Source organism: Octodon degus, unplaced genomic scaffold (assembly GCF_000260255.1).
Source record: "Octodon degus isolate 3935 unplaced genomic scaffold, OctDeg1.0 scaffold00236, whole genome shotgun sequence".
Lineage (NCBI taxonomy): Eukaryota > Metazoa > Chordata > Mammalia > Rodentia > Octodontidae > Octodon > Octodon degus.
The window spans coordinates 1,833,244-1,850,220 of record NW_004524812.1 but is presented as its reverse complement, the minus strand read 5'-3'; the positions used below and the strand labels follow the sequence as shown (position 1 = coordinate 1,850,220).

The 16,977-nt window shown below is 37.4% G+C and overlaps 1 protein-coding gene and 1 non-coding gene across 5 annotated transcripts in view; one reads left to right on the top strand and one right to left on the bottom strand.

Annotated features, from left to right (window-relative positions):
• Dock11 (dedicator of cytokinesis 11) overlaps positions 1–16,977 on the bottom strand; it is a 224,183-nt gene that overhangs the window by 139,704 nt on the left and 67,502 nt on the right. For all 4 annotated transcript variants that reach the window (XM_004645686.3, XM_023706010.1, XM_023706012.1 and 1 more), the window contains exons 7-11: positions 10,202–10,336; positions 7,609–7,786; positions 7,158–7,237; positions 4,812–4,895; positions 797–937 (exon numbers count right to left, since the gene is read on the bottom strand). In XM_004645686.3, the coding sequence (XP_004645743.1) occupies positions 797–937; positions 4,812–4,895; positions 7,158–7,237; positions 7,609–7,786; positions 10,202–10,336 (618 nt within the window). The remainder of the gene's footprint in view (positions 1–796; positions 938–4,811; positions 4,896–7,157; positions 7,238–7,608; positions 7,787–10,201; positions 10,337–16,977) is intronic.
• On the top strand, positions 6,191–6,297 carry LOC111813901. Its single transcript, XR_002819026.1, has one exon. It is a non-coding gene; the product is annotated as a U6 spliceosomal RNA (small nuclear RNA).

The following is a 16,977-nucleotide window of genomic DNA, read 5'->3' as shown; positions in this document are numbered from 1 at the left end:
GAGTAGAAATCTTCCTTTCAGTTGTAGTGTATCTTACTAGACTAGCCATTTCACAGGAGCTAATATCAGTCAACATCAAATTACATGACAAAAGCTTTGCCCACCAGCAATTTTGGAAGACATGATTCCTTTCTACAGATGGCATTTGAAAGAGAAATTTCATGCCAGATGGCATAAAGATTAACGCTTTACATACAGAAAAGGATTGTAATGCATTTTGTCCACTTCATAAGAAAATCAGTCATCACTATTGATAGTGTTAAAATTAGAAACCAAAAATAAAGATGAATCTAAAACATGGAGCCCTTGAACATTTTAAATGAGCAGTTTCAAGTATTTCTGAGTAACTCAAATAATCTCTAACACCTAATAATTACACAGATGAAGATAAATTTCATTCTGTAGAATGGTAAGTGAGACCAGCACAGGCTTTGGTGATGCTTATTCATTGCTATGCATCAGTTTCACAAAAGAAACCACATTTCCTAATAAAAATTTGGAAATCATATTTCCAAATTTCAGAATGTTCTAGGCTCTAGGGTTTCAGCTTTTGAAAGTCATGACTGAGACTTCTAAAGTATACTACTGAGTAGCTAAATCTTCCATGAATACTCTCATGTTGAGACCATACTCAAATTATGGCAAAAAATGTATGTATGAAGTTTTTCTCTGTCAAATTTATCAGGATCTACAGCAAAGAAATATTCATCTAGTAAATTAGTTCTCAGTCATGAAGAAGAAAAGCATTCCTTTAATAAGCTAATACAAGAGAAATAGAAGACAATGTCATACATACATTGGTGGGTGGTCCTTTTGTATTGTCTCCAATTTGACCAAAGATATTGAAAGTTAAATCATGGCAATTTACCAGGAAACGCTTGTTACACTTTTCTTCAAATGGCTTTACATCGGGTTCAATGCCTGAAAAGTCCAACCTCTACAAGACAGATAGCAAGAATCATTTTTTCTTAAAAAAGAGATAAGATTCATATGATACAGACTGATACAGATTCAGATTAATAAAGTGGCAGGATCTAACATGCTCATTCTTCATTTGAACCCTCTCCTTTTTTTGTTTTTTTCATTTAGCATGACATTTAAGAGGTTTTGTGGAGATTGAAATATTTTTTTTAATTTATTTTATTAGTGTGTGTGTGTGTGTGTGTGTGTGTGTGTGGCCAGCTCAGCCCACCAGGGGGCGGGGCTGGCTGGCATGTGGTGCTGGGGGATTGAACCGCGGTCCCTGTGCTTTGCTAAGCTTGTTCTAAGTAGGTGCTTTAAACCACTGAGCCATCTCACCAGCCCCGGAGATTGAAATATTGATGGTGAAATCCTGGAGGGAGATGGTCAAACCTTATTTAAGGCAATGAACGAGCCACTAGTGTGCCATGTGACCTACAAAGCCCTGCTAGTCATGACTCCTGGCTCCTCTCATACTTCTGACATCATCTCCTATTATTTTTTACTTATTCCTCCCACTTCCCTGTTGCAACTGCACTAGCCTCCTTGGTTGTTTTTCCACCACATCACGTACACTTCTAACCCAGGGCTTTTGAACTTGCTGTTCTATTGGGAACCCTTTTAGATAGCAGCATGACCTGCTCCCTTGTGTCATCCTAGCCTCCCATTAACTGGCACATTCCCTAACTCCTTACGGAGAACTGCACATACCCTGACAGTCTGTACTCCCTAACTATGATTTAGCTAACACAACTTTTTACATTTATTTAGTTGTTTACTATTTGTGCTTCCCATAAAATATATGTCCAGAGTTGTAGAAATTTTGTTTCCTTTATGAGCTCTGCAGGAAACAAAATTGATAGAAATGGATATAGAAGGCAACAATAATAACACAATGTTCTCTAACTTAGGAGATCAAATAAACATTGATGCCATGAATTTAGTTGTAAAATACAAATGAAAGGCAGATTTGAGGGAAAGTTGAGTAGAAAAACATGAGTCCAGTTTGGGATGTGTTGCACTGAGGTGGTACTGTAGGTGGTTGGAAAACTAGGAGAAGTATAGGGATCTAGATTTGGAAAGCAGTGGTGGTGTAGAGTAAGAGGCAAACAAGGCTGGAGCCCCAGGGACCACCTACGTTTCCATGATGAACAGAGGGAGAAGAGAGGCGTCTGCTTAGGAAACTGATAAACACTGAGCTCAGCTTTTAACAGAGCTGGGGGATGTACACTGGCTTACACAGAGATATGTTTTTAAAAATATTAGTATTTCAAATTAAAAATAAGTTTTAAAACAAAAGATATTGGAAGTCAGAAATTCTTCTTTGTAAAGGAGGAATCTGTCCCTCCTCAAAGAAGCTGCTAGGACCCTTCTCAGCTCACGAGGATCAGGCCGCGTAAATCTTCTGTTCATTCATAAAGGTGAACCAGACTCACACATTACTCAAAAATGGGAAGAAAAGTGTAGGCCACGGAACAATCACTGCACTTTCATGAAGGCCACAAACACGCTATATAGCAAATGACTGGGTGAACTGGAGCAGAGCACACTGCCATTATGGCAATCAAGCCAAGAAACACAAGAATTTTTCTCAGTTACCTCAATAATCCAAGCTAGAACAGGTATTGTGCCTGAAGAGACTTAGATAATTATAGCTCTTCTGACCTAGCCTGTATCACTGACAAAATTCCCCTTAAGAAGGCCTAACATATAATATTTTTACCGGAAAGCATGATTTTTTCCTTCAGTCTTTTTCTCCACAAAAGGCATACAAATGTGTGGAGACAGACAGCCCCCTCTTGAACACTTAGCTTTTGTGGAGCCAGCTGGGGCAAGTTATTGCCATGGAGATCAATTCTAATTTCCACCCATTTATCTGCTCTCCTTTCTACCTTACTCAGACAGTGAAACATGAAGAGAAGCTGGACCAAAGAGCCCCTGCCCCAAAGCTTTCCTGTTTGAGGCCTATGAGTACAAATGTTGAGATTTACGGCCTTACCCATTAGTTCAAAGCATGAGCCACTGTCTTTACTCAGTGAGCATTACTTTATTCTCTAAGGTAATCAGTAAAAAACACATCTCTCCACACCAAACTGTGTCCCGAAGAGAATACTGAAATGATGGGATAGCAAAAGTACTTGATAAACACACAATTTGCCTTACTCGGTGGCAAGACTTCCATAATCATCATTAAACTCAATTTTTGTGTGAACGCTTCATCATAATTGTGAATTTTTGTCTCACTGTAGCTCACTGATAAAAAACTCAAACATAAAATTAGTTGTTTCATGACCACAAAAACACTATACCACAAAATTTTGAAAATACTGGATTTCATTTCAACCACAGTCAATTGCCTCCTTTGTATACCATGAAAACTCTTGACATGTCCAATTAGCGTCCAATCATTGAGGGGAAATCAAAGGAACAATGAAACTTGTCTTCTTCAAATTATTTTACATTTTTGGATATACTTTCACTGAGGAAAAAACAAAACAGTGATACTTGTGTAATAGGTTTCTATTTCAAAACAATCGAAGATGTTACTTAGAAATCTTCTATAGAAAGCTGGGCATGCCAGCATGGGCCACACACCTGTACTTTCTGCCAGTACCCTCCACTGAAAATTGGAGCTAGCCAGACATGAAATGAAGATTATCCTAGTTCAATGTGCTACATCAAATGTAGAAAATAAATATCTCATTTGACTTGGGATTGTTTGTACTGCACATATTCAGTGCCACTAGATCACAGTGATGGCTTGGGAGAGCACTGAAAAGTGCACACCTTTAGTTTCCACTCTGGGAGACTGAAGCTAGAGACAAGCATATATTCAAGCCCAGTTTGGGCAATTCAGCAACTTGGAGACACACTGTCTCAAAAGAAAAAAATAAAAGAGGCTGAGGATGTACCTCAGCTCCAAAGCCACGTGTTCCAATTCCTAGTGCTGCAAAGGAGGGAGAGAAGAGTCTTTAATATATCCATGTTGAGGAGCAAGTTAAAATGAAAAGCATCCAGGGAAGTGAGGAAAACTTTTTTTTTATGTATTCAAACTATTTGAATACATATGACAGTCTCCTTGGGTGAAAAGTTACTTGTGAAGCTACATCTTCAAAGTAAATGAGAAGGGTCGGCCAAATAGCTCAGTGGATTAAAGCACCCGCAAGCAGGCACAGGGGCTGGGGGGTTTGATCCCCAGGCCTGCTGTGCTGGCCCTGCCCCTGGGGCATGCTGAGATGGCAATTGAGAGTGGGTGTGGTGGACGCGCCTGTAATCCCAGCACTTAGGAGACTTTAAACAGGTGAAGCACTACGAGTCTGATCTAGTAGTGAGACCCTGAACACCCTGTAGAGCCTTCCCTAAAATACAAAAAAGAAAAAAAGAAAGAAAGAAAAAAGTAAATGAGACAAATTTAAAACAATCTATATCTCCTACTGGTACAAAAAGATCAGTGACTTCAGTGAGTGTAATCCCAGTACCCTGGGAGGCTGAGGCAAGAGGATCAAGAATTCAAACCCAGCTCAGGCATCTTAATGCTTTAACAAGACTGTCTCAGGAACGAAAGCTGAGGATTTAGGTGGTTTGGCTCAAATGTCCTGGATTCAGTCTTCAGTACCATACATACACAGGCACGTACACACACGCACGCACACACACACACCAGTGATATCAACATTTCACAGATGTTTATCTGAATAAGTGACAACTGTAAAACTCTTACAAGAAATATGGGGCTGGGGAGATGGCTCAGTAGAATAAGCACTTCCCTGGCAAGCACAAGGGTCTGAGTTCAATCCCCAGTTCCGCAAAAAAAAAAGAAAGAAAAAAGAAAAGAAATATATTACTGATACCTGTACTTCTGAATCAAAAGAAAAGAGATTCTGTCTTCCATCTCCTCTGCTGAGTTTGTTGAGCTGCTCTGTTTCTCTTCCATACTAAAATTTAAAAACATGCATAAAATGTTATTGCATGTCATTCGTAATAGTACTAAATACCATTTAAATGTACTTTATGTAAACTTTGCCATGTGAAACAGCCTCAAAATACACATTCTTCACATTCAAGGATAAAAGATGCTTGTGTGGCTGGGGAGTGATATATCACTATTGCTATGAGCCACCATAAACTATATATCAGATTCTTAGGCCTCCTCTTCTTTATATAAAGAGTAGTTTTCATCCTGTAGTCACTATGAAAAATAAATCCAAGAGATTTTTAGATGCAAAAGAGAAATAGATTAGAAAGAAATGTATTTTACACATGTTAACCATGAAATATGGTATACAGTTCTGATTCTATTGCTTTAGAAAAGATGCAATGGGCTCCACAGTCTAGGATGATAAAAATTCAGAGGGCTGTAACTAAAATTGACAAACTCATAGAAAGCTTAGATCAGGCAATCGTGAGCATGTTCCTAAAATTTGAAAAGCAGCTTTAAAGTTTAATACAAGTATATTAATGTTCTATTATTATTATTATTATTATTATTTTGGTGTTGGGGATTGAACTCAGGATCTTACACTTGCCAGGAGGTGCTTATGCCACAGAGCTCTATCCCTAGACAAAGACAGGTATATTTAAAATAGAAAAAAAAAGAACTTCTACATTTGTGTAACTCAGTAGTCCAAGAGGAAAAAAGTAGAAATGTGAGTATGCCTGACAAGGATTTAAATGTCATAATTTATTATACTAATTATGAAATGCCTGATTTACTAGAACAGAGTCCACAGAGTAAAATATACATCCTGCTAAGATACGCATGATAATCACCTCCATATGTCTTGTTGCTTCACTTCAAACTCTAACGAATAAATAAGAAAAATGTCTGCTAACTAAATCTTTATTGTTCTATAAATATATTTACATATAAAGAATGTATAATTTCCCTATTAAATGATCATATATACATCATTAGATTGAATGTAACACATATCTGCCTCACTGGCTCCTTGAAAGCATAGTATTTCCTACATGAATGACATACTGCAATCAAATTGAATAAAAAGCAGTAGTTAAAATTATTAAAGTCATAAAAAAACTGGAAGTACTTTGTGTTGTCTACAAAAAAAGACTCTCCAAGTTGGCAGTTGGTATTCATAAGTCCACTTTAGGAGTGAAACTTTTCTTTCAAAATTTCTATCTGTTTCACCAATTTCCTGGGGTTGCTATAAATTGGAAATGATATTGCCAAATAGAACCCATGTTAAAACTTTAAGAGCCATTCCTTCATGTGCTCGCTTCAGCAGCACATATACTAAAATTGGAACGATACAGAGAAGATTAGCATGGCCCCTGCACAAGGATGACACGCAAATTCGTGAAGCATTCCATATTTTTATAGGATGACAAGTCCACTTCTTGTACAGCAATTAACCACTAAGAAGAATATATGCAGTGTATTATTTGTTGAAACTGTACTTCCAATTTGATTTGAAACTGTCTCATTGCTATCTGTTTATCAATAAAACTTTGGAATAAATTTAAAAAAGTAATGCCACATTAATATGCTAAGCTATAAAAGATTCAAGTCAACAACTTTTGACATTGCCAGTCCTGCACAAAACTCACTACTGTTATGGACTACTGGAGTATATTGGAGTATTTTGCTGAATTCATACACCTACAATATTTAAATGGCAATGGAATACTGCCCTCTGACAAAACTAAACAAAAAAAGGGACACAAATGAAGGACCATTTTGTATGTGTATATACAAAATAATTAGGATAGATACACAGCTACTTTCTCTTAATTGATGAGAAGAAAGATTTGTACTAATAGTTTCCGGACACAATATCATGTCTGCATGTTGTACTATGAATAACCACTACAAAGACAATAATATGCAATATATTAGTACTAGGCATTTAGTTTTTGGTTATGAAAGTGATCATCTGTTTGGAAAGTCTTCTCTAGCAAGTTTTTTTTTTCTCTTCCCTTCTAGATTGATTGCCATTTCCATGAGCCCCGAAACTACCAATGTCTTATGTGGTCAAAGTGTCTATACTACATGTCTGTCTTCTCGTAGACTTTGGGCAATGCAGTGTGTCATTTGCGAAGTCAAATTGCTGCTTAACTCAGCACAAGTGTATAATGGACATTGTTCATTAAGTGCATAAAACCTAATTTTTCTCTTGTCAAAAAAAAAAAGAGCCATTCCTCCATTATCTCAGCTGAAGGCAAGAAGACAGCTATACCTTCATCAGTTCTGGATGCATGCTTCTCTCCAAGCTGGCCATGATGTTTTCGGCTTTTCCTTGGCTGCCAGTTTCATCATCTGCAAATTCATTAAAAGCAGATGTTCCAAACCATACAACCATTACTAATCACCTAAGAGAAATACCCTATCTCTCCCACCCCATCTTCTCCTACTAGATTTATTGCGAAGAATTTTGATTATGAAAGCACAGGGAAAACGTTAATGGATTTTTGAAAATCTGCCATGAATTTCTTATCCATTTTAGCCTGTTATATTTCATGTGTCAGAATCCTTGCAGCAACAACTCTTTAAAAAGTCTATCAACCTCCCATAGTCACTTTTAATGAGGAACCAGGTCAACCTTCAAGAGTAAGAGTTCTATATTCACCCTGCACACAGATTAAAGACAAGGGCTCTACCTCCACAACGAGTCATTTAAAAATTCTGACCTTGTACTGTTTCTACCGTCTCCTTTTTCTCTTGCACTATGCTGTCAGTATTGATCTGAATAATCTTTTTCAAAGTTATCAGCCATTCCTCCATTTCCTGCTCAGTTTCAGCAGCCAGATAATGGCTATACTTATCTAACATCTTGAGTTCAAAAGCATGACGTCGCATTTTGGGGCACTAGGCAGAAAAAAAGAATGAAAGCATGTGTTCAGTTATAGTTATCCTTTTAATATTAGATTTCATTTGCTAATTTCTTTTTACCTCGGTTCAGCACATACTTGTGTCAATACCTTCATTAAATAACTGCATCTTTCATGAAGGAACAGACACTCCAGACAACAAATGACTACACTAAACGCATCTGATTTGGATGAGTATTATCACTTAAGGCCTCCTGATGTCCTTCACGTTTAGAAAATCAAACCAGCACCATAATAAACAGAATGTTTTACTATCTCCACCCAGCTTGAAGTTTTCTTTGTTGTTTGTATATTTTCAAAATTATCCTTCACAGAAGCTTAAATATGATCCGAAGCAAATATGATACTTTATATCACACCATAAAATGCAAGATAGATGCTTCAATCATTTTCACATAAATAACATCTAACATATCAAAGTAGTAGAAAAGAAGACCATACTTGATTTACATCAACTTATGACTCAGTAAAATATAAAGTGGCCTCTGCTAAATGCTAGCATACAAGATAAATGAAAATAAATTTTGATCACTTTTTTTTGGTGGGACCAGGAATTGAACTCAGGACGCTGCGCTTACCAGGCAAGTGCTTATTCTATTGAGCTATCTCCCCTGCCCAGATAAATGAAAGTAAATGAAAGCTTCCTCCTTTCCTCAAACTTAAGACTGTTTTACTTTACCACCTTCCCTGTCATGGCAAAAGAAATGATACACTTCCCTCTCCCAAATGCCTAAGCATTAATTTCAAAAAAGGCTCATGAATCAATAATTCTCCACTTCTTGGTCATTATTCAAGAAGGAACTGAGAAAGTTCCTCTTCATCATCTTCAGCATGGAAAAAGATGAAATTCAACTGATAGAGCAAGTCATAAATATTTACATATGTGAAAATACTTGGGAGTAGGAGTCATAAATAGCTAATAATGGGAGCACTACAAATAAAGGTTGATCTGGAATAGGGTTAATAAAAAAACTCTAGAAATTGTGTGTGTCTTCTTTCTTCTAGTAAAGTAACAAATTTCTTACTATGTATCTTAAAAACAGCTTTGCCGTGGGTGTAGTTTAGTGGTAAAGCATTTGTTTAGCATGCACAAGGCCCTGGGTTCCATTCTTGGAACTGCACACACAAAACAAATGAACATCTTCTATTTATTTAATTCATTGCACTTTTTAAGGTGTTGTTTTATTTGAACCTCACAACAATTTTATTTGATCGTCTACACATAAGTTACTTTACAGTTTTCAAAACTAAGATTCAGATAAACTGAAGGTGTTGGACTGCCTCCTCTCTGGCCTCTTTACAAGTCACGTGCCCTTTTATGACACTACACTCTGTGGTAATAGTGGCTCCTTCCTCTTGCACAACTGACTTCCTATTCAGACCGTGTCTGCCCTCTCTAGCCCACCTTGTGCTTGGCTATGCTCTTTGATGATTCAAATTAACAAGTATTTCCTAAGTTCCTATAGCATGCATGGGTCTGCTGTTGTTGTTGCTTTAAGACAGGGTCTTGCTACGTAACTCAGGCTGGCCTTGAACTCACTATCTTGCCTCAACCTCTGGAGTACTGGTATTACTTCCTGATAATTATTATTAGAGACATGAATAAGACCTGGTCCTTATAATTTAAAAAGAATATTCATAACCACAAATTCAAGGACCACTCAGTTCTGCAACAGAAGAGAAAGCAAAGTGGGAGATAGAGTTTAATACTACTTGGTGGGCATGGGACTGAGGAAGGAAATAGAAAATATCCCTTGGCCGAAGTGGCACTGAATCTGAATCTTAAAAGACAGAATTCAAGGCAGAACAGAAAGGGAGAGTATATGGCAAGAAGAGAAAAAAATGTAAGGAAAGCCACATGTATGTGCCACTCCATGTAGCCTGGTGTATATAACACAGAATATGCCAGGGAGTGCTGAGGAGGTCAGGCTTGACAGCAGGATAAGGCCAGATCGATGAGGGCCTTAAAAGGCATGGTAAGAGCTTTAGAGTACCCTCTGTAAAACAATGTAAATCAAGGAGCAAAAGGTTTTGAGCAGAGATGGGGCATGGTGGCATATGCCTGTAATCCCAGCACTTGAGAGGCTGAAAACAGGAGGATCACTACGAGGCTAATCTAGGTGGTGAGACCCTGTAGACCTTGTAGACCCTGTAATAATACCAAAAAAGTTTTGAGCAGACAAGTGGAAGGCCTAGTCTATGCCTTATGAAGATGAACTGAAGCAGGATAGCAAAATTAGGGAGCAAGAAAGCAAGGATGCTTCCTGTTTCTAGCTTGGATGTTTGGGTATGTTGAAATGTCATTAACCCAGAGGAAAAAAACATGGAGTTCTTAATAGCTCATTAGTAATATTCTTAGGAAAAGAGAAAGCAATTACTTCAATGATCTTACCTGAACAACATCAATGCAGGCATCCAAGTAGATGCAACCTTTAGATTCTTTTGAATTTTTCTCATCTTTATAAGAATTAAGAATATATGAACCATCAGGAAGTTGAGTCAAGTAAAAATATCGTCTCTTGAATACCTATATGCAGAGAGCCCCAAAACAATACAGTTGTTACTCACAAATTGTACTTGAACAGTTTTTTTTGAAGTAAAAACTTAAAGGGCTTGTCTGGTCATTATATCAGGACAATCTTCAGACACCGCCAAGAAGTTGTGAAGAATTATATCCATCTTCATTCTTCTTTTTCAAGATAGAGAATGTGAATTCAAGTAATTTACTCTTAGGTAATCAAATATCTAGAAGATCAATAATAAAAATCTAACACTTGGAAATTTATAAAGCATTCTTGTATATGAGCCATTGACCTTTTCATTATACAATCCATTTTCAGTTTAATTTTAAACCCATGATTGGATCCTTTAATTTATGTCACCATCCAGCCAAAATTTTTTATTTTAAAGAGAAAAACCAATGAAACAGAATTTCAAATCAAGATAATAGGAAATTAACAAGGGTTAATATGTTGTATATTGTTATCTTCAAAGTAGTTGCACAGATTACAAGATACAAGCATGCAAAACTGAATTCAGCAAAATAATCCAATATAGTCCAGTAGTCATAGTGGGTTCCTTTTTCCCCACAAAATTTAAATATAAAAACACATACATGCAGTGTATTGACATCTCACCTACACACCTCACTACACTCACCTACACTGTACCAGGGACTTGCTACTCAAAGCTCAGCTTATAATGTCAAAAAGGAAGCACAGAGAGCCCCAAGCAGCCTTCCAATTATTGTGGAATGATCCAAATGCTGAGATTTCAATCTACATGCCCAATGCAACTGTGCCATTTCTTTGGAGTCAGAAATTCATAGCAGCTGCTACAACGCACAGCAGAGCCCTCAGCAATAAGGAAAAGTAGGAAGACAGGCAGATTCCTTCACTTGTTAGTCCCTCTACTCTCCCATACAAATAGTCTCAGAACCTGATGAAGAGGGTGAGAAAAGAGGAGGAGGTGCTCCTTGATGAATCTGTGCTTCTTTCAGTGAGTCACGTACTACAGCCTGTGTCAAGCATTTGTCACAGTGAAAGGCAGAGCTTATTCCCCTTGCAGTTCTCCAGGATGATGTCAAATCATTCCAGGCTGGAGGTGGACAGAGACCAAAAAACAGACTCCTAGTGATTAGTGAGGAAATGCATTCCCACATCTTGTCTTACTCACAAAATTAAGCTTTAAGATTTAAGCTTGGGGCCCGGGAAGATAGAACAGTAGAATAAGCTCTTGCCTGGCAAGCGCAGGGTCCTGAGTTCAATTCCCAGTACCGGAAAAAAAAAAAAAAAAGATTCAAGCTTGCCATTTTCATCACCCATTTGATTATCCAATGCAATCCCTATTTTAGAGATTTTAATCAGGAAGAGTATGATTTGGCAAGATAATTCCTGAAAACTACTTAACTTCTGGCAAAGGATCAGAAACATTAACGTTTTATTTCTCTATAGCATGAGCAAGCAAATTCTATAAACATACTAAGGGTCATTTCTTTTTACAAGAGCCGGTAAAAACAATAATAATGCCTCTAGCTATTTTCGACTTGTTTAAATATTGTTGATTTTTTGAATGAAAGCACAAATATAACGGAGTGAATAACACCTAACAGGATAGACTGATACATGCTAACACTTCTGTTTGAGAGAGTAGCCATGTGGGCTAGTACAGTATAAACAGAAAGGAAGTTAATCAGAAAGTAACAGATGGTTTTTCAATGCCAATTAAGTAAATGTTACTGTATTAGGATACAAGGGCAGGAGAGAGAGAGAGAGAGAGAGAGAGAGAGAGAGAGAGAGAGAGAGAGAGAGTCTTACATATATTTATAAACTGATTAATCATCCGTTACCTAAAATGCTTGGAACCAGAAATGTTTCATATTTCATTGATACTTGCATGGGTGATTTTATCTGTATCATATTGCCTTATTTATTTTTTTCATTGCTGAGACAAAATACCTGCCACTCAAAGGTATAGGAAGAGAGGTTTATTCAGCTCATGGTTCGTAGAAGATTTAGTCTATAATTGACTGGCTCTAAAGAAGGAGAGCTTTGCAGAGGAAACAGTTTACAGAGGGCAGAAGGTGGCAAAGCGACAGGGATGACCACAGCTCTTTTCATCCCTTATATTTTATGTAAGCTACTGACAGTGGATATACTCACACCCTTAATCCTAGTGCCCTTGATTTTAGCATTGTGCCAAGAATTAATCTTGGCATCACATATTCTAGATCTAGCTGCCTCTGAGAAAGCCCCTCCTATCACTGCATGAAAATTTGACATGTTGGCACAAGCCATAACACACACACACACACACACACACACACACACACACACACACGAATATACACACAGGTGCTATTTAATTAGCTCACATTTAAGTTTACTAGAAGAAATACAGATTTATATACCAAGAAAGTGTTAATCACAACAGTTATCATACATGTATATTTGCTTACTTTCATGGCAATGGTTCACATCTGTTATTATAATGACAGAACCAGAAGAAGCAAAATTACATATTGCACTGATTTCAAGTGAATGAACATTTATTGAGTACTTGTGCAAAATAGCACTTTACAAAGTTATCACAATAGCTGTGTGATAAAAATTACGTTTTCCGGGCCAAAATTAATATACAAAGACTGCAACACCATTAGAATTTAAAGCCTGCAACTTTAGTGACACAATGGGTAAAATCTAGTTGCACAGTCCATAGCCAGAAGCAAAGGGAGGGGCAGAAGAAGGAAAAATAAAGAGCAAGACATTCACGGCATACAGTGAAATTACAGGCTGCAAAATTTTTTCATGTACAACTGCTTCATCAGGCAAAAAAGCTTTGCAGTATCCACAACTTCCAATATTATCTAAGTTCATCATTGCAATAGAAATGGAAAGGGATGTTACATTATAGCAAATAACTTCCTGTAATACTGCATTTAGGTCCAAAATGACACTGAGGTACGCAGTCCATAAATGTGGGGAGAGAGGATGGTGCCTGAAAAAGCACTTGGGAAGAGCAGATGCCTCGAAGTCCTATGATCTTGATTCTCAGCCAGGACCTCCTGAGAACTAGCAGTGAATCTGTTCTAAAGTCTCTGTTTTTCTCTTGTGAAAGATTGGGGTCAGACCACATGACCTGGAAAATACTTTTTTCATAATCTACAAATAATTCAAATAATTCATTGAACTCAAACAAATAACACAGCATCTTTTCTAGGCTAGGAACTACTATCACCAACTAGGCTACAAACAACAGCTCATACACTAGAAGCACATGATTTGCGTAAGTAAGCATTGCTTTGAGACAGGGTCTCATTATATAACCCAGGCTAGTCTAGAAGTCTTTGGCTCAAGAAATTCCTGCCTCTGGTTACTGAATAGCTGTGACTACCACTTGATTTAGACATCTGTATCCAGTGCTGGGGGACTGAATTCAGGGAGTGCTGAGCTACATCCATTCTCTTCCTTTGCTTCATTTTCTTCTTTCCTTCCTTCCTTCCCTTTGTCTCTTTTCTTTTCTCTTTCTTTCTTTCTTTCTTTCTTTCTTTCTTTCTTTCTTTCTTTCTTTCTTTTTCTTTTTTTCTTTTGAGACAAGGTCTTATTAAGTTGCTCAGGCTTCCCTCAAACCTACTTTGTCTTTTTGAGTCAGGGTTTAGCTATGCAGTTCAGGCTGGCTTTGAGCTCCTTTGTAGCCCAGGCTGCTCTTGAACTCACAATGATCCTCCTGCCTGAACCTCCTGAGTGCTGGGATTACAGGCATGGGCCACCATACCTGGCCTATAGACCTCAAACTTTTGATCCTCCCACTCCACCTATCTCCCGAGAAGCTGAGGTCATAAAAGTTGCCACCACCCCCAGGTAGGAATTGTCTCTTTCACCTCTTTGCAAAAATTAGACTAGCCTTGCAACAAATTGAGAGCTCTTTTAAGATCTCTTCTCATTCTAAAATTCTATAATATACAGAGTCCACCAACTATGTATACATCAGAAAAAGAAAAACTTTTTTAATGGTACCAGAGATCGAACTCAGGACTTTGCACTTGCCAGGCAGATACTTATGCTGCTGAGCTATCTTCCCAGCCCGAAAAGAAAAAAAAACTTTTATGAGTATTTTATTACAAAATTTATTGAGGAATCACGAAATTAATACAAGTTATCTTGGACCTCTATAATTACAAGAGGTGCTCAAAGTGGTGGTCATTCACTTCCAGACAATTATTAGTATGGCTGACTGCTGAAGTGTGTATACACTTTTTTTTTGGAAGACTATATATGTTGAGTTTCAACTTCTTCTTCTTTTTTTTTTTTGCAACTTCTTATAAGTTATAAAGGTGCCTTTTTCAAATAAAAAGGGTACATCTTAAATCTAGCATATGGACTCAAAAGGTAAATAAGGAATAGAATTTCCTGATATGTTTTAAGTTCCCAAAATGTGCCTATTTAGGATGTAGGTCTACATATATTTTCACATTTCAGAAAGAAGACAGATGTTAAAATAATGACCACATAGACCAGTGGTCAGTATTCTCAGTATTCTGTCATGCCTTTCATCTGAAGGTCTCAATCCTCTGTAACCAATAACTAATTCTATTAATATTGCTTGGGTGTAAGTATCATTATCTACATTGAATCTAACTGCAACCTGACAGACAAGATCACATTTAAATTCACACAAGCAAGTCACTCATAGACCTGGAATCCGAATCCTATGACAGCAACAAACACAGTGCTGTCCACAACCTCCACAATCTAACCCATTCAGTTTAGATTAAAAATTGCAATTTAGGGGGAAGGTGATGGATGCTAAGTTATAGTTATATAGGAGCAAGAAGTTCTGGTGTGCTTGCTCTAGAAGACAGGATTTTGAAAATTTTTTTCCATAAAGAAATGATAATATTTCAGGATACAGATGTATTTAACCTGATTTAAGCATCATACAATATCAAAATATTTTTTTGGAACCCGGGATTGAACTCAGGCCCTTGCACTTCCCAGGGAAGCACTTATTCCACTGAGCCATCTCCCCGGCCCCTACAATATCAAAATATTGCATGGCATTCCGTTAATATGTATAAATTTGTGTGGTTTTTATGGACCAGCTACAAATAAACTTGATTTGAAACATCCTGGGATGTTGTATATGATCTGGCTTCAGCTCATCTCTTGGACTTTACTTCTAATCACATCGCTAAACCTATACTGGTCTATCTCGTGCTCAGCAGACAACCCAAGCAAGCCATCCTCAGCCTGGTCCTCTTCCCCAGCATATCCGCACAGTTCATGCTCCTCCTTTCTTTGGGTTTTATCTTGAGTCTCATCTTGAAGAAGCTTTCTCTGTGGACTTGCCCTCACTGCAGCCTCTATTAATCTTTAACATGGTATGTATCTTGATTCAAATACATTCCATTCATTTGTCTCCTTTTTTAATACTGTCTGTGTCTTGCCCATGTTTCATCTCCTGTCATAAGTCCACAGAAATGCTTGGACTTAATACAATTTTGAAAAGAAAAGAATGAATAATTCCACGTCCAGCAGATTTATTTGTGGTCTCACCCCACAGAATGGTGTTTCACTATAATACCTAGCATGGGTTGGAATTAGCCAATACCCTGCTTTCTCCTCCTCTTGCCTATATTATTTATCCTCAATAGTGACCACAGTTGACAGTTCTCACCTGACTCAGTGAGGAACTTGGATCTTAAAGAGTGATGGACTCAGACCATCCCATAGAATAAAACAGCAAGGAAGAAGCCAAAGGAGGTGATCCTCTGGGTTCAGGCCTCACCAAGTCTCCTGAAGTTCCTGAGCTCTTTGAGTGCCAACCTTTTGAACCCTTTCTGGAGCAAGGACAATGGCATTTTTTTCACTCAGTTGACCCAAAGATGGGAGATAGGCAAGAAAGTTGGACAACGTACTATCCTCGAAGTAGAAAAACAAATGGATTCAGCTAGAGATAATACTGGTAAGTGAAATAAATCAGATCCTCATGTGCAAAAATTGTATTATCTTGCTAGTGTGAGAACCTGAAAGAGTAATTAAAATCTGAAAAGTACAATAGATATTGTGAAAGGGAAAGAATTTGTTCAATGGGAAGGAAATACTGGGATGCGGAAAAGGACAAATGAAAGGAGGGGAAAAGATATCTATATATAGGTATATATGCAGAATAGTTTGGATACCTGTGCTACTGATTACTGCTGGTCTTTTGAAAGGAGCAGCTAATGCTTAAAATTCTTTTATTCTTACTATCTTTTTTCTTCTTTTGAATTTCTTTCAACATTCTTGTTACTGTTTTGTTTTGTTTTTCCTTAAACCAATCTTTCATGTTTGTATCTGATAACCTGAACAACTACTTTGAAGATAAAATCATGTAACACAGCAACCATTGTTGAATTCCTATTACTTTGTTTAGTGAAATTTTATATCACTTTTCATGCTGCTCCTTCTGCCACTATTTTGTATTCTTTAAAGAATAAAAAAAGTAGAAAAACTTTATCATCTTATGTAACAAATATCAAGAAGCCTGGTATGGTGGTACATGCCTGCCTGTAATTCCATCAGTTAGGAAGCTGAGGCAAGAGGATTCTTATGAGTTCCAGGCCAGTCTAGGCTACAAAGTAAGTTCAAGGCCAGCCTGAACTGTATAGTGAAACCTTGTCTCAAAAAT